Here is a 19,090-nt window from a genome sequence, read left to right as displayed (position 1 = left end):
GAGAGGCTGAGAGTCATCCAGACAGCAGCTCGCCTTCTTCGTCAGGACATACTCTCTAAACCATATGACACTTATTGTTATCCATCTGCTTCAGACATGTCAAGAAGGGGAGGGGACTTAGTCCCCGACTCTCTTCAATTATTTCTAGAGGAGCTCATGCAAACTAAAAGCAACAAAGTGCATGCAGGTAAATAGACAAAGGCAGTAGCCATTGGCCAAGTGATAGTTTCTGCTCTTCGGCCGCGCTCTTTTCATACTCAGCTCTTATTTGGACTTGGCGTAACTTTGCACAGACTATTTGGTTTTAAACTACTCATTGACATGCTTCACAATTTAGGTTTTTGTTCTTCGTACAATGAAGCAGAGACGTATGAGAATTCAGTAGCTAAAAGCGCTCCCGCAACTATCAACCAAAGTGCATATGTCCAAAGCTGTCTTTGATAATGCAGACCATAATGTAAGAACCCTTGATGGCCACGGCACTTGGCATGGGTGGTATCTTGTGCGCAACGCCGAAGTCTGCTTTACATGCAGACTAACCTGTAACGCGGCCGTCTTCTGGCCGAGTTACTTCTGCAGAAAATGAACCAAACCATCTTCCTTATACAACATTACATCACCCCAGATCACGACGGATATTCTAAGCTACTTGCTGTGGATATGACAAATGTAGATATAGACTGCAACACGCAAGAGTTGGCACGTTCTCTTGACTTCCTGTGGGCGTCTTGACTGTGGAGTGGCGCTTCGCCTCATCCAGGTTGGAGTGGATACATGGTGATCGCTCACCAATCTCAGCCCTATCAAGTGTCAGCTGTGGTTCCGATGCCCTTCATTAACCTCAACCCCTCCAACAACTCCAACCAACCCACCGCCCATATTCACCGCTCTCTCTTATGCAGCTAACGTATGTGTGAAGCAAAATCAGACCTTCATTATGGTGTGTATATTCACTTCTTCATTCTCCATGAGAGTAACAATGTTTTGTAATAAATTCTTCTACTCTTTTGTCGTAGGTTACGTTTGATCAGCAACTCTACTGTAAGGCGGTTGCAATGGTCTTAGCAGAACCTTCCGACAGTCCTCTGTTAACCGTGTCATTGTTAGACTTGGCGGTTTTTAATATGAAAAGTTAATGAACATGACAAACAAGGATTTCCAGGAATCCTATACTGCAATAAGTATCCTGGGCCTGAATCTGAGTAGTATAGAGGCAATGGTTGCGTAGAGCGCAAAAAAATCATAAGAATTAATCAAAGTAGCTTATTTTTTAACTATTTTACGCTCGCTCCAAGGAAAATTCCAGGTGCCCTGGAATCCTGGAACTTAAAATATTTAACATCAACATCATTAAGAAAACTAGAAAGTCGTTTAGTATTAAAAAATCGGAGTCCTGCCATTGCTTAAATCAATCCTAGATATTTCCTCCTAGTTCCAGAAAAATTCCAGGTTTTCCAGGTTTTTTGACACTGGAATGTACTGGATAATAAATATAGAATTTCAGATGTCGTGTATGTAAAAAATGTGACCAAATGAAAAAATAAAATGCGCTATTTATAACGATTTTAGGCACGCTCCAGGAATTATCTTCAAATTCTAGTTTTTCCAGGATTTCCCGGCTATCCCACTAGGGAGGGCCTGGGACTTTCTTGAGCCTTATCCCAGAAGGTGTCCTAACATATTTCAAAAGGTCCCGTTTAGTAATTTTAAATGTACAAGTTAAAACCTAATTTGACTGTACTGTGAGGGTCTACTTTAAATTAGTTTAAACCGGTAGGTATATATATATATATATATTAACATAACTACCACAATATAAATTTTAAATTAAATGTCGTATTTTGGAGCAAAGTAGGCATATTTTACGGTGGGTACCTATCAAATCAAGTTTTTGTCAAGTGTTTTCATTAATAAAAGTTGTTCTTTACCTTATAGCGTTTAAGGAAATGACCTCCAAACATTTGCAAAAAAAATAAATTCATAGATAAATGTATACTCAAACAAATCATAATTTATAGGGTTTATGTTAATTTCTATCAATAAAGCCTTTTATAGGGTAGAGGGAATATATTTCCCACCTGATATTTAACTTTATTTCAAAACGGTAGACTTCGATTTTTTTAATATTATAAGAGTTAGGAGCATTTAAAAATTTGCTATAGAATCGATCTTTCGCTTGTAATTCTTATAATAATCAAAAAATCACACAACTGTCATTTTAATCTCATTCTAGAATATTGTTGAGTGCAGTCCTCTTTTGTACCGAAACTTACTTAAGTTTAATGAAGATTTTAATCCACGTATGAGCGTCAATTCAACACCTTAAACAGGAACGCTTATTTAGGTGTTAACTTTAAATCTGTTTGTTTCTCTGTCTAACGCTATCAATAATAGCTTCCTTGTTATCAGTCTGTCGAACTCAAACAAATCAAGGTCCACATAGGCCGCAAACAGCCAGAATGCATCGACTGTTTGGTCACAATGTATAATCAAGTGTGTGTGTACATTAGTATGCGTGTTAGCTAAATGTGACCACGCATTATTAATAGACCTCTAACAGTAAGGATTTTTGATAAAAAGTTAGTAATGTTATCTATGATTTGATGATTTTCAGCGGCTCAAAGATACTTTGCAAGAGACAAGAAAAGTAAGACACCCACATCTGACACATTTTTAATGCCTATTGCATATTTATGAATGAATTAATGAAAATCTTTATTTAATTAAGGCAACTAGTGGCCAATAGATACATTTAAATACCTTAAAACTAACATACATATTATAACGATATATATTAAACCAAAACACTACAAAGCAAAGCGAAAATGAATTATGTAAGTAAAGCTAATTTTATTTCTTTCTTTCCTTACTACCTACCTTTAAAGTGTAAACGCTACAATAAGGGCCAGTTGTTCCACCAACCACACTTAAGCGTACCGATCAACGTCACTCAGCAGTCGTCTGTGAAACTTCTATAAAATAAAATTTAGCGAACGCTTTAACGGTGACCAGGGGTCGTACAAAATGTGCGGATGACGTCAAACCACTTATAGGATGATTTCAAATAGTATTTTTGATTTTCATAAACAATTATCATTTATCAACCTCTTTATTAAACGATATCGCCACTGGAAATGAGTAACTACGTTTTTGACTGACACATTGTCAATCAGACGAACAATAAATTGACTTCGTTATTGTTTAGCTATTGTATCTTCACGATTAGCTAAAATTTATATTTACTAATGTATAAGAAAACGCTCTAAAATGTCATCTTTACTCGAATATTGTGGCAATCCCACAGACTTGTTCTAATTTCAAATAATTATACCTTATGGTAACAAGTTTCGTGAAATTTATTTTATTCACTACATCACCCTACCATCTGTATTATTAATTCCATGGATTTATTTACGATTATTACAAACTCAAACATCATCCTGTGTGCAAGATTACGTCATTTTTACGTCATCCGCACTTTTTGTCCGACCCCTGACGGTGACATAGGGTTTGGTGCTACCGACCTTACTTCTAGATGAGAGTCACTCGCTAGAATTCGATTTAATTACAGACAAACCGATCAGTGTCCATTAAGCCTCCTTACGTCATAAATACTTAGTGTACGTATTGTCTTGAGTACGGTCCCTGACCCTGCGCGGCGCTGCATTGAAAAGCTGCGCACGCGTCACTTAGCGCTCACGAGCTGATTAATGCCACTTTCCTTGATCCATCATAGGATCCACGACACCTTCAGATTGACAGAAAAATACGGAAGTTTCCGGCGCTGTTTTTTTTGGATGTATTCCAGAATCCTTGTATGTCTGATTTAAGGGTATTTCTTGTTGGCAACATCAACAAGTACCTACCTATTTATTTTCCTGTGTGAAGGAATTATAAAACGATATCTCTTTACTTTCACTAGACTTTATTATAATTGCACCATTTCTATCCCATAAATAACCTAATTATAACTAGTGATTTTTCTATTCAAGTTTCGTTCGTTCTAAGTTTTTCCTATACATATTATTGGTGCCTTTTCAACACGTTTCACATATGTAGTTAAAGTTGAAGATTTAACAGACAGAGAGACAGACCGAGCTGTCTCTTTCGCATTTATTTACTTACATATTAGGTAGGGATTACCCTATTTATGTACTGTATGCATATTGCCTATTAGGCACATATTAGCGTGTCAAATATTGATTGATAGAAGGAAGACTGTAAGGTTACAGCCTCGTCTCTGGCCTTCGTTGTATCTCAGGTCGAATACAAAACCACATTCGCGGAGTTATGTCACGAAAACATGTGAACTGGAAAAACACCAATGTCAGTAACGTATTTGTAGCTGTCAATAATTGTCTTAAGGTAATTTCTACTTTCGCTATTCTCATGATCCAGACGTATTTTTTTTACTATCCATGTTTTTGCACTTTTCTATGCAGGGTATTTATTTAGTCACCTGCAATAATTTACGGGGCTGAGCAACTTTTAGTATAGGATCAACCCCGAAATCGCCAACCTTGACATTTTCTATGGGAGAGAAAAAAAATTGTGATTTCTGGGTTGGTCCCATATTAAAAGTTGGTCAGTGTGACCTATATATTCAGCCCGTAAATTATTGCAGGTGACTAAATAAACACCCGATAGCGATATAGGTATAGGTATGGTCAAGTATGGGCACGAGAAGGGCACCAGAGTTGATGTCACGCCAGTGAACGGAATGTCACGCACATAATAACAAAATCATGTGAGATTTTGAAGTTAGCATTCTTTTTTCTACCGATAACAAGTTGAACCGCCAACTGCAAGGTGGACTAAAGTTTCTTCATGGTTTTTTTTTTAACCTTAATATCATGCTCTTAAGACATTCACTAAACCGCACTTCAACTCTCCTGGTGATACCTATAAGTAGGTATAAATAGTCCTTAGATCCTAGCTAAAATAATCATAACACCGCAACCATTCAATACTCATACCAGTCTTAAACTGCAATAAATTAACGTTGAAATATTGAATGAGTTCGTATTTTATTTAAGTATACATATATTTGCCAACTTACGGATTTTGTCGGCAAAAAAAGATTTTTAAAAGAACGACAGCAAAGCAAACAATTCCCCTTTTATAAGTTTAAATTGTACTTTGTAAAATAAGGTTTAAACAAATAATTTTAACTTACAATATAACGTCTTCGTCATACTTTATACTCAAATAAAGTCTGACAGGGAAAAGCTCTCATATGCGGTCTTTGCTCTTGTCACCATAGATTGAAGATAACGATATAACGAAACTTGTGTCAACTTAGTCTGAGCTGACTCTGGGTTAGCGGTATTTTCCCTGTTTGAGGACATCTGCAAACAACAAATACATTTTAAAGAATATCAAAAAGTCGGTCGGATAAATATGTCGGATAGTTTCAAACGTGGCTTTCAATATTACATTTTTAATTCCATGTATCAAAGCTTTCAATTTTACAAGGCCTTTTTGTCTTAAAAACTAAACCTTAACCAATTATTTTGACAAATTTATCTATAAACTTCTCAATAATATCCAGCAGTTTTGAAGATTTGAAGCATTACATAGATAACTTAAAATGCGTAAAAACGTAACCCGGTCTATATTGGTTAATCTAATGTTTGTCTAGTCATACCGATATTTTGGGTTTCATAATATAACAATTTTAATTTAGTTTTGTTTAATTTGAAGAAGTGCAAGGAGAAAAGTAAGATGGCGGATCCCATCACAGCACGGTACAAACTTTAGAAGGAATTTCGTAGATTTTTTTTATATAAGCAGCCTGATTTACTGTTATAGCTGGCAAGAATTAAAACCTTTAATGTTTACCTAACCTACTAAGTGATTGATTTACAACATATTTTTATTAAGTTAGGCCTATTGAACGTCCAAATCAAATACTTGGCTATAAATTATTAATTAGGTGATTAAAGCCCAATGTCACGTTGTTTAAACAAATTAATTCACAAATCATGATCAATCCATCTTGAGACAAACTCGTGAATCCTTCGTGAAATTAAAAAGTTGTCCGAGCACATTATTAACCGATATTTGTCCACTGCTTTGGAAAAGCGATTTAGAGCGTTTTCATACTGTCCAACCCGATATCGGATGTTGGATGACATTTGGAAAACAGCTGCTAGAAAATGCCTTATGACAAGTCCTTTTATTTTTGGATTAACGCTTTCTTTTGAAGGGAGTTTTCAGAAAATACTGTACCTAATTAGCGGGAAAAATTAAGAAAAAAAAATAATCGTCGTCAGTTTTGTGACGACATCACATTTCACAAATCACCTTTTCATATAAATTTTCCTCATTTTCCTCTCGGGATATAAATATTATTGAAAATATTTTCACACAACTTGTTGTATATCAACCACATCTATGCCCCTACGTTTGTTTTTTTTTTTCGAATTGAAAACGTACGTTTGATTTAATTATTATAGGAGTTGAACGCATTTAATATTTTGTATGAAATTTGTGTTTCGCTCCTAATTTTTATACTAATAAAAAAATTTGAAAAACCTCAAACGTCCCCTACTTTTGAGTTTTTATAGCTATGGTTAATATACATCAAATTATGTAAAAAGAGAGGAAAATGGGGACTACGTTTGTATCGAGAGTCGGCCGTCCTCTTTCCTCTTAAGCATTTAATCTTTATGGGAATCAACTTTTTGCCGTTATTTACATTGTAATATCTCTTCTAGTTTATGAAATGAACACAAAAATCAAGTTTTTATTGAAGTTTAATGCTTAATTATCATCACAAAACTGACACTGTGTAAACTTTCCTAAATTGCTCACGAATATTTGGTACACTATTTTCTAAAATTCCCTGCAAACAACAAATAATAAATCAATGTATAAAAAAGGCACTTTTTTAACTTTTTGCTTCTTTGTAGTCGTACCCCACACCCGATATCGGACAATGTGAACACGCTTTAAGGGTCATGCACTCGATATCGATATAGGTATTGGGGGTATTTTTGTAAACCATAGCCTCGCAGCAAGGAGTAGGTATATTTATATACTTAGACATCGACTTTTATTATGGGTAATAACTCTGAAATCGGAAAAAAAACATATCACAATTTATGTAAAATTGATTACTCGTAACATATCATAATTATGTCAAATGTAAGTGTACAGTCGGTGGATGATTTCTTTCGGACCTCTGAGACCACCTGATTGCTTGCCCAAGCTCCATGAAAATAGGAGTTATATTATATAGCATTAAATAATATTAATTGTAAGATAGTTATTTATTTATATATGTTAGATTTAATAATAAAGTCGTTATATATTACATGTTATAAAATAAGTTACTATTTATATTAGTCTTTTTATATTTATTTTTAAATGCAAGAATAAAATATAGTCGGTATAATTTGAATTAAAATAAATTAAATTTTTTGATTAGCTCAAGATAATGATGTACCCTAGATTTATAAGTAATGTTTTAATTAGATAAATAATAATATGTGTAATCCCATTAGCTGTAAAGTGTTGACATGTAAAATACTTATATTTTATCAATAAATATTTGATTGATTGATTGATTGATTACAGTCATGTCTGAAAATATCGATACGGTAAAAGTGCCAGTATGTATACACGACCTTATTGCCCATATGGTGTATACATATTTTTGGAACTTTGTCCGTATCGATATTTTCAGACGTGACCGTGTGAAACATGTGGCTAATTATAACACGAAATATACGAACAAAATCTCCTTACAAGGTTTTGGTGGATGAAAAATGAAATTAGCATTTATCGCTAGTAAGAAATTGAGGCGAATATAAAAAATACTTATTTTATTTTATAGGAACTTTAAAAAAATAGCTGTAAAAAGGTTACTTAATCTTTTAGTTACAAACATAAAGTTGTCTTATCGATTCATACAAATACGAGTATGTAACAAGTTCAACATTATGTAACAAGTCAAGGAGGAGTGGTTTTGATTAGACAAAATCTGGTTTTAGGCGAAAAGCGGATCCACCTATCAAATTGACATTGACTGTGTTGTCTGTGTTGCACTTGCACTTCCAGTTTATATTTTGTTTATCAACTTGTGAAGGTCATCGCGAATATTAGATTGTAACTCTAATTACTAGTCTAGTAGATCTTAACATTAATAATCATGATTGATGAAAAGAAGGTCGTGTTACTAGTTTAATACCTGAGCTTTGGGGCGTATATTGAATCTCTGGCTAAATCTGCAGCTAGACGATTAGGCGTCCTTTCTAAGATCAAGCGGCACTTCACACCGGGGCAGCTTCTTCAGCTTTACATAGCTCAAGTCCGGTCGTGTATGGAGTATTGCAGCCACCTTTGGGATGGGTCCGCCAAGTATCAGCTAGCCGCCTTAGATTCAATAGACAAACGCGCTAGGAAGCTTATTGGAGATGCGAGATTGGTAGAGGCTAGACTGCAGAGCCTAGAACACCGTAGAAAGGTAGCCTGTTTATCGGTATTCTACAGGATACATTTCGGGGAGTGTGTGATGGGATTACATAATCTTATCCCCCCATCTCCGTTCTGCCACCGTGGGACTAGTCGCGGACTTGCGTTTCGCCCGTTTTGACGTCGTTACTCTGCCGCTGATTCGCACTAAACGCTATGCATCCAGCTTTATCATGCGAACGGCTAAGGAGTGGAATTCACTTCCTGCAAATCTATTCCCAGTCCACTATAATTTGGATCTTTTTAAATCGAGAGTGAATAGACATCTTTTAGGTAAGCATGTTCCATCCTAGACTGCATCGGCACTTACCATCAGGTGAGATTGTGGCCAAATGCTTACCTTTTCCTAATAATTAAAAAAAAATATTTCTACTCGACGAGGACTGACCATTTTCAGCGAAGTTTACAGATTTTTGATTGAACACTCAATTATATAGGTATTTTACGTAATTACCTACTTGCATGAGTGTCGCTAAGGGGGGCAGCTGTACCCATTTCGTCCGTATATCGTCGCTTAGTTATATAGCTATACCCATAGTTCAAGCTTTGCTTAGTTTGGGGCATAGAGAAATAAGAAGTACATAGAATGCTCACTCCATACATCAGTTTTGGTACCAAAACGCTTATTATTTTCGTAGTCGACATCTAACATCGAGTAGCGGAATTATCAGTACTGCTACTTGACAATAGATGTTGCGATGAACGAAAAGTCTAATGCTCAAACATTTTCAGGTAAAATTATAACCAGAGTAAAGGGAACTCTATTTTTAACTCCTACGATTACTCTGGTTATAATATTAGCTGAAAATCGTTGAGCATTACTTTTCGTTTGCCGCAACATCTATTGTCGAGTAGCAGTACTGAGAGTTCCGCTACTTGACACTAGATGTAGACTACGAAAATAATAGTATTTTTAACGGACTTCAAAAAAGGAGGAGGTTCTCAATTCGACTGTTTTTTTTTGTATGTACAGTCAACCAATTTGAATCCTAGGCTACTATAGAACCTTGCCGCTTTAACTACTAGATATTTGACACGCATCACTCAATAAGCACTGTCGTAGAAGTCATTATGGCATGGTTCTATAGTGGCCTAGGAATCAAATTGGTTGACTGTATGTTACCCGATATCTCCGAGAATCATGAACCGATTTTCAATTTTTTTTTGTTTAATCGAACGGATATAACCCCGAGATGGTCCCGTTGGCACCAAGTCGGGGTCTGATGATGGGATCTTGGAGAAATCGAGGGAACTCTTCAAATGTTATAGGTAGGTACATGTATGGCGCTTTTTGTAATATTTGAAGTCGGTTTTATTTTTTGTTAATTGATAACAAAACCGTTGTATGGAGTGAGCACTCTTGGTCTTCTTAATTCTCTTTGGTTTGGGGTTAGCTGGATCGGTGGAAGATTGTCCGCAAATATTTATTCCTTTTTAAGAAGTTATAGATCGTGTCATTTACGAAGACGCGTGCCTTGTCTCATATTTTCATGTCATTAAAGGTTAGATTTGATAAATCTGCGCGTAATCGTGAATGACATGAACCATACGCTCTCATGCATTTTAAAACAACATGCTTATTGCTTAAAAAATACCTACATTGTACTTAAGTTTGTTCTATTTTCTTTACATTACAATTTTACGTACACATAGTTATAGTTATTGTATTTTACACACAATTTAAATTAAGCATGTCGTTTTTAAATGAGAGCGTAAAAAAATATATACTAGGTCTAAAAATGGGAAAGGAGTGCCAGGTCAAATTGTGGCCTTTGCTAAAGCTTGAGGTTGTTTAGTTGCTATGGTTTATTTTCGCCTAATAGGACACTTAGTCAACACAGAGTCAAGGATAGCAGGATATCCAGTAATTGCTATGAAGTTCCGAGCAAAACACAAACAACCGTGCAGAGAAGTTTTTTATTTATTTACTAAAAGTACAGTCACCAACATTACCAACATAAGCAATATATACAAGAGAAAATTTGGAATATTTTTGATATTTCACCGACACCTGTAAAATTTCTACCGCTTTATGCTTTAAAAGTTGAATGTCCAATTCGTCCTTTATGTTTTCTATGCATTTAATGAAAGTAACTGCAATTGGGTTCAATATTATTAACCAATTAAAACTATGGTTTTTTGCTCCATTTATGGGATGTATGGCGCCAGTAAATTTCAAACTAACAAATATCAATGAAAAATTAAACTTAAGCAGCTCTTGTTTATAGCATAATGTTGCTAGCGATTAAAAACTGATGGTAAATACTTGTTTTACAGGATTTGTCTATACCATCCCATTACTGGTGGCTGTTTCATTATAGGGGTTACTATGTATATGCTACGCGTTAAAATTATCAACCATTCAATTTGAACAGATACTTTGCACAGCGAACTGTAGAAATGTATCTTTTGAATATTATTCTAGGGTGGCACTATTCGCGTTTCGTCATCTTCATTCATCTGTTGCTGCTGACTGTGCACAGAATGCACAAAATTATCTGAACCACTAACATTAACAATAGAGGTGTACCTATACCTTACAGAAAACCGCAGCTAAATAACACTAGACCCCACTCATAGTGTTGTGTTCCTGCCGGTGAGTAAGGTTGCCAGAGCTCTACGAGGGTGCGGAGTATTAGGGTCGGCGCGCATGTAACTCCTCGGGAGTTGCAGGCGTACATAGGCTACGGAGACTGCTTACCATCAGGCGGGCCGTATGCTTGTTTGCCACTGACGTAGAATAAAAATATATATTTGTGAGTACCTTGGTTCAAACGAACTTTTATTTCGGAGTAAGGTTAGTCATAATGCAGTCCGGTTTTAGATCTGATCTTAGACAGTATAATTTTCATTCTCTGGACCAAATTACGTAAATACCGAGTGCTGCACATACAAAATGTCTGTTTATATTGTCTATCTATCGTATGATAGTAGGGTTACTATATAAAAATGGAATACCTGGACTAGTCCGGACATCATCCTTAAAATCTTCACTTTTCTTGGACGGTTAGTTCACTCACATATCCCAAAATATTTCGTCAGACAAATAATCAAAAAAGATTTAAAAAATATTTTAAATTTTATTCTTACTACGGAATGGTGGCAATGTGATACCAGAAATGAATTAGGCACTCCCGATTTAATACGAAAACGATACCAAATATGGCCTACAAGCTTTACTAATGTAGATATCGAGATAAAATTGAGAGCCCTAAAATAAACTTTCAAGAGATATCTCGACAACTATTCAAGATATCGAAAAACTTGATAAATTAACCTTATAGCTAATGAAATCAGCTTTCGTTATGTGCATATGGTCATGTCGCTAAGACGCAAAGTTTCCAAGATATAAGTGAAAAACCGAAAAATGGGACCTTCAGACCCCCCTCTCTCCCCCGGTTCACTTTTGATATATTCACCTCCTAACTAGTCCAAACAAACTTACGGAGTTAAAAGTCATCCTAACCAGCATAACCTTTTCTAACTCCATACTTTTAGCTGACCTTTAGTAGTTAGCAATTCTAATAACGGAAGGACGATAAATCCAGGACATGTCCGAAGAAATCCATGGCCACTCTAACAATGCGTCTCTTACACTAGCGGCTATCTTATATATAAGATAAAATTTGTAAGTCCTCCGCTGACGTGACGTAACTTTGTGACGTCAATGGTGCATCGGTCCCCTTGACAAATGGCAGGGCGGCCTCTACGCTTCAAGTTTGTCTACCCGTCGATATAAATCAATTAAAGCACGTGCACACAAGTTCAATAACGTGTTATTGAAGTTTATAAGCAGGTTTCGTTTCATAATTTAGGTTTTTTTTGTACTTTGCACGCATATAAATTAGTCTAGATAATTATTAAGCTCTATTGCATAAACTGGTTCGATTTGGTTTAATGTAGGTAATATTCGTAACTCAATCAATCATAAACTGGGATGACCTTAAGAAAAAAAGAATACAGACTCGAAAAAGGATAAAATAAGATGTAATCCTTTTTATATGCGCTACTGGCCGCGTTGCCAACATTACAATCGTAATTGTTTACGCTCCGTGGCGTATCGTAGTCATCTCTCTCTATCACTCTTCTTTATTAGTGCGACTGTGACAGTTGGGTTTCGTTCGCCCCGGAGCGTGACGTGATAAGCACGTTGGCTACGCGGGCTGATATGTTTGAAGTCGGCGCCAAGCCAAATCTTAAAAATGTCAATACAGTCGAACCGAATATCAGCCCTGGTGCGATTTGATAATACGAAAAGAAAGCTTTCCATTTTGTTTTTGTTTGAATACACGTTACTTTTGACACTGACATATCCGATCCATATCGTATCTAGATTTAATATTTGACGTATCTTAAAGTTCGAATCAGGCTGTAAGTTTTGTACGGGAAGCACATTACAAAATTAGAAAGGAAAATTATGTTTTGAATGGTGATTTCTATCTACGATTGCCATCTTGGCTAGGCTCGCTGAATTTATAGAATGCAATGGAGTAAACTGACGTTTCTGGGCGTGTATTTTATGAAAAAATTTACCACATTATTATTTAGTACTATTTGTGAATTAAATCTACTTTAATTTTTAATGTTATCGTTTTTATTTTACGTTAAATTCTTGAATCACTCAATGTTTAATGCGATTCTGATTTTAAATGAGAGCCATTTTTATTTAAAAACTTTCATCTAATTTCAAAGTTCATTTCATGTCGGTGGCTATCAAGCATATGGCTCGTTTGGGTGCGTAGACAAGATGCCAAGTGTAGCGTAGTCATCTCTCTTCCATAGTGACAGTAGCGTTTCGTTCGGTATTCGAGCGTTATTAGCACGTTGGCTACGCACCCTGGGGTGTCATATGTTACATGCTTGGCCGATCTTTTAAAACCCTGTTCACACCTCTTTGAAGAACCCCATACAGAAGATGCCCATTATTTTTTGTTTTATCAACAGAAAACTCAAATAAAGAACGACTCGTACGTGATGAAGATGTGGCAGAACCCCACGTACAAGCTGTACGCGGACATCTGGGTGTTCAACTACACCAACGTGCCGGAGTACCTGTCGGGCAAGGAGAAGACGATCCGGGTGGAAGAGGTGGGGCCCTTCCATTACCAGTGAGTAACCCATTTAAAAATGTTGTTTAGGGTCAACATTCAGATAAAGCACGACTCGTGCATGATGAAGATGTGGCAGAACCCCACGTACAAGCTGTACGCGGACATCTGGATGTTCAATTACACCAACGTACCGGAGTACCTGTCGGGGAAGGAGAAGACGATCCGGGTGGAAGAGGTGGGGCTCTTCCATTACCAGTGAGTAACCCATTTAAAAATGTTGTTTAGGGTCAACATTCAGATAAAGAACGAGTCGTACATGATGAAGATAGGTGTTACAAAATTACGGTTATTTTATCACGTAGATAAACTCCTCAGCATAATATTTACTTTTAGCAAGTTCACCATTTGTATATAAACTTTATGCAATAAAGATTAACTTCCTTATTCGTAAAACTTAACTAGCCTCTGTAAAATGTTGTCCTTTTCTAAAAACCATAACACATGTCAAAATTGAAGGGGACTAACGATTATCGATTTAACATGCATTTATGAATAACGCCATAAATAAATAGAGATTTTTCATACTAAACATTTTCTATTATACATATAAAGCCAGGGAGCGCCATAAGCACAGGAAATTGCGTATACTTGGCAAATTCGACACATGCCGCCGTGGCCCGGGTGACCGAGGAGCTTAGTCACCTGTCGCGAGAGCAGAGGGCGCTGGTTTTATTCCAAATAGCGTTGATAAAATCCGGAAAAAAACGGGAAAAATTTTCAAACAACTCGTTTTTTTCAAATTTCTTTCGAAAAAACAATGCAAATTTCAGTTAAAATACCTCCACAATAAATAAAGCCGAAGAAACAAGTTTTTTTTCTTAAAGTTCTATATTTTTCCATATGAATTTAATTGGGAATTTAAACAGGAAAGTTAAGGGTGTACGTCTAATGTGTTAGTTTCTGGATAGTTTCTGGCATTTTCATATATTTGACAGTAATCACTCATCAGTGGCATTTTTTATGACGTATTTAATTTTTCTGAATAAAACAGGAAAAAAAAACCGAAATAAAACGAAATTTGATAAAATTCCCAAAAAAAAACATTTGATTTTCTCAGGAATTTTCATCCCTAATTCCAACCCTGGGCACTGGAGCCCTTGGTCACTTTTTCTTTGTTTATGACATTTATGTCAGTTTATAGATTTTTCATATTCATATCTTTTCAAATTTTCAAATACAGACCGTTGTAGACAAAAACGAGGCAAAACACGTGACCCCTCAGTCACAACACATAAATTTAATCAACCTAGTAGACAAGACATACCAGTTTACCGTATGGTCCGCTTTATAGTGCAATTTACATACATTAACAAATTCTGTGGACAGTGTGTTATCCTAATAAACAATTAAGGCCTGGTGGCAGCATGGTTCCATTTTTATCACTTGTCGCTATGCCCGTCACTTTCGCGCTTACATACTTGTTAGAACGTGACAGACATGGTGATAAATGATAAAGAGCCGACCATATCAGCCCTACTGATTGATAAGAAAAGAACCTGACTGTTCTCTCTCTCATTCAGCGTGAACGAGAACGAGATGGCTGTGCGTGCCTGAGATCGCAGACATCATGTTTTCGAATTTAATTTTTTTGTAAGTTAGAAAAAAGTAATCGATGAGTTTGATCAAAAATAAAATAGCGCTGTTTTGGAAGCAATATTCATATTTTTATATTTTGTGCGAAATTAAAATATTCTATGGGAAGACAAAAAAATAAAATAAAAAAAAGTATTTATTTCGGACAATATCCATAGGTAATACAACAAACAATCAAAATATTTACATATAAATTACAAAAAAATAAAATAAAAATATGAATTAAATTAAATTAAAAATATGGATAAATTAAATTAAAAATATGGATAAATTAAATTAACATTATTCACTATATTAAATCAAAATTATCAATTAAATTACATTACAATTATCAAATAAATTAAATTAAAATTATTATCAATCACATTATATTAAACTAATTACTTATCGTAGTTGGCATGTGGCGCGTGAGATTTCGCCCAGTGGCCAAAAATCGGGCTGTCATGGGCCCCTGCGACCGCGCTCAAGAGCCTGTTGGGACTACCACGAACACGACGCATCAGGGACGCGACGCGTTTTGCGCATAATGGCATGAAAATCGTCCGTGTATGCCTCCGCGAACATCCCCGACGCACTGCAGTACCGTGGCAGCCCCATCAGCATCCTGAACGCGTTATTGTAGAGGACGCGCAGCGCACTATAGGCTTTTTTCGTGCAGTTGATCCACAGGCTGCAAGTGTAAAAAGTTTGGCAATACGATCTGAACAAGGTTATTTTAACACTTGTTGTGCATTTTGCAAACCTGCGGATCAACATGTTGCCTCTCATCTCTCATAGAGCCCTGCGCTCCCTCTCAACGTCCATGTCATCATTTTGAGACGCAGTGACCCAATGCCCCAGGTACTTAAACTGTGTTACTAATTTCAACTGAACGCCTCCTAACATGACTGGTGGAACTATGCTGTATGTTTTAGTGCCGGCTTTGAAAATTAGTAACTCAGTCTTACTAGAATTGTACCTGAGGCCATGTACCTCCGCGTATCTTTCACATATGGCCAGTAAATTATTAAGTGCGCAAACCGAAGGGCTAAGCAGCACCATATCATCAGCGTAGCTGATGTTATTGAAGCACTGTCCTCCGACTGAACAGCCCGCTCGAGTGCCGCTGAGCTCCTGAATCAGGTGATCCATATATAGGCAGAACAGCCTTGGCGAAGTTAGGCCTCCCTGTCTCACACCGCACTGCAATTTGTAAGAGTCAGACAGCGAACCCGCCCATCTTATCCTGTTACTCTGGTTACTGTACCAATATTTAAACAGCTCAACCAGCTCTCCAGGTACCGCCGCTTGGTTTAGCTTCTTCCATAGGAGATCGTAGGACACCAGGTCGAATGCCTTGGATAAGTCCAAGAAGCATGCATAGACCGGTGTTCTACGATCTGTGTAATATCGGACAGTATGCTTGAGGCACAGAACCGCAGCCTCGGTTGATAGACCTGACCTAAACCCGAACTGGGCGTCGTGGAGCGGCACAAGCTTCTCCAGTGCCTTATCAAGCATACTGTCCAACACCTTACTTACTATGGTAGCCAATGAGATGGGTCTATAGTTACTTATATCCGACGCATCGCCTGTACGGTTTTTAGGTACAGGTACTACGACCGTTTTAATCATCTCGTCAGGTAAGTAACTATGACTAATGCATAGAGTGAAGAGCATGGCCAGTACCCTAGGCAAATGATCCCCGGCATACTGGAGATGTTCTATGCTAAGCGAATCATGCCCAGGTGACTTTCCGCGGGCCATGCCCTTCACTGCTGCTTTCACCTCATTGGCTGTAAACCTTATAGGCGTTCTAGAACCAAACTGCACTGACATGGGCGGATCCCTTGACGAGCCCAGCGGCGACTCGACTTTGAAATGGGCTTTGAACAGCTCCGCTATTCTTTCCGGATTACTTTCACCCATTACGTTCACAGGAAGGCTCGACCTAGGACCCATTTTACTCGTCTGCTTCCAGAAACTGCTAAAATTCTTGTCTGTATGATGTCTAGCAAGAATGTCCGCTTTAATCTGGTCCGCGTTGTTCTGACACCATTTTAATTTTTGTTTAAACTTTCTTCTTGTTTCTACCATGTCGTCAAAAAAGCGCCCCGACCTAGGTTTTCCATGCAGAACCCAAGTCTGAAAACTAACTAACAATTCCCGCCAACATTTTTCTAATGACAAAGTGGGTGTGGCATGGTATAGTTACAAATTTTTGAGGTGCGTTTTAGATCTATGTTCGTGTTTTTAGGGTTCCGTACCCAAAGGGTAAAACGGGACCCTATTACTAAGACTCTGCTGTCCGTCCGTCCGTCTGTCACCAGGCTGTATCTCATGAACCGTGATAGCTAGAAAGTTGAAATTTTCACAGATGATGTATTTCTGTTGCCGCTATAACAACAAATACTAAAAAGTACGGAACCCTCGGTGGGCGAGTCCGACTCGCACTTGTCCGGTTTTTTTTCTATCGAGTGAAAGTCAACACATCAGGTTTCGAATCGATGAAGTTACTAGAGAAAGGCCTGCCTCAAGATGGCTAATTAAATTTTTGCCAACCGTATTGTGGTCTACAAATTTAAAAAACAGCTTTTTAAAAACTTTGCTGGCTGTACCTACTCCACTTTAAGAGTTTAAGATACTGCACGGTCACCTAGCGACAAAATGTGTGTACTTTTAGTAACTAAAACGACTAAAATTGTCGGTGTCAATGTGACCGTGTCATACAAAGAATATAGTCCTGTATATTAGAATTCGTTTCGATTGTCAGTCCTTGTACAATTTTGCACTCTAGTTTCGAAGGGATAGCGAGAAACAAACACAGAGTTTCATCATTAGACAATGCACAATTACTGAACAAATCTGGCCGAACTGCACTCCACACGGGTCCTGGTTATTAATACAAAACAAACTTAATGTCTTATTAGAGCAAGATCCCAGAGCCGCCAGACCTTACTTATTTTCTCATGACTAAAATGTATGGGATAATATAGTGTTAAAATGTACTTTTAATGTCTGCATAGGACATTGATCGAAATAAATTGTTTTTGATTTGATTTGATTTGATAGGTACCTGCTATATTGGCCCGACGGCCATTTATCTGGTACAAGGTGCTAAAGGTAGGTAAAAATATTACTAACTTTTCGTAAATTCTCGTGGCTGATTTTTATATAATATGTATTAGAAAATATTGTTAAAAACTGATAATCAACATTGCCAGACCATTTCCGCCAGTGGTAACTTTTATACCAGACGCTTTATAATAAAGCTGTAGCTATAAAGCGTCTGGTGGAAGTTACTGCCGGCGGAAATGGTCTGGCAATGTTGATTATCAATTTCTAACAATATTTTTTAATACTTAGTTACATAAAAATCAGCCATGAGAGTATTAAGTAAAGTGAGTATTATTAATATCAAGCACCTTGTACCGGACAAATGGTCGTCGGGTCAATGTAGCAAGTATGCAGACATTAAAAGTACGTACTAACACTATATTATCCCATATATTTTATTCCTGAGAAAATAAGTAAAGTATGGCGGCTCTGGGATCTTGGACTATATGAAATCCACGATAAACAAACTTTCGCGAGTTTTAGAATTTAAACCGATCTTAGCAGCGACATCTATCGGCAAATTGAGTAAACTGTTAAGCGTTTGTACAGCCCTTTTGACCAAATTCCCGCCCTTCCTTAAGCACCATACCAGCACCATAGCATGTAGAAATAATTAAAGATTTTTTTTATTCTTCGGGTTGACTTTTATTCCCTTGTTTATATGTAATTTTTGACATTGATTAATTGTTACCAATTGTATTTATTTATCTCTTGTTTAAAATCCAATGAATGTTTGTTATATATAGATATACTTTATTTTTTGTATACTGACTTGTCAAAAGTGCTTATTTTTAAGCCTACTTGAATAAACG

The 19,090-nt window shown here is 36.8% G+C and overlaps 1 protein-coding gene across 2 annotated transcripts in view; it reads left to right on the top strand.

The window, feature by feature from the left end:
* The window catches only part of LOC133515800 (scavenger receptor class B member 1-like), a 62,474-nt gene that overhangs the window by 26,250 nt on the left and 17,134 nt on the right, over positions 1-19,090 (top strand). The window contains exon 4 of one of the 2 annotated variants that reach the window (XM_061848390.1): positions 13,423-13,586. In XM_061848390.1, coding sequence (XP_061704374.1) covers positions 13,423-13,586 — 164 coding nt within the window. Of the gene's footprint in view, positions 1-13,422; positions 13,587-13,642; positions 13,785-19,090 lie in introns of those variants that run through there. The other variant, XM_061848391.1, reaches the window with a different exon arrangement.

This window comes from Cydia pomonella, chromosome 3 (assembly GCF_033807575.1).
Source record: "Cydia pomonella isolate Wapato2018A chromosome 3, ilCydPomo1, whole genome shotgun sequence".
Classification (NCBI taxonomy): Eukaryota; Metazoa; Arthropoda; class Insecta; order Lepidoptera; family Tortricidae; genus Cydia; species Cydia pomonella.
The sequence above is the reverse complement of the archived record's forward strand: the minus strand, read 5'-3'. Positions and strand labels throughout refer to the sequence as shown.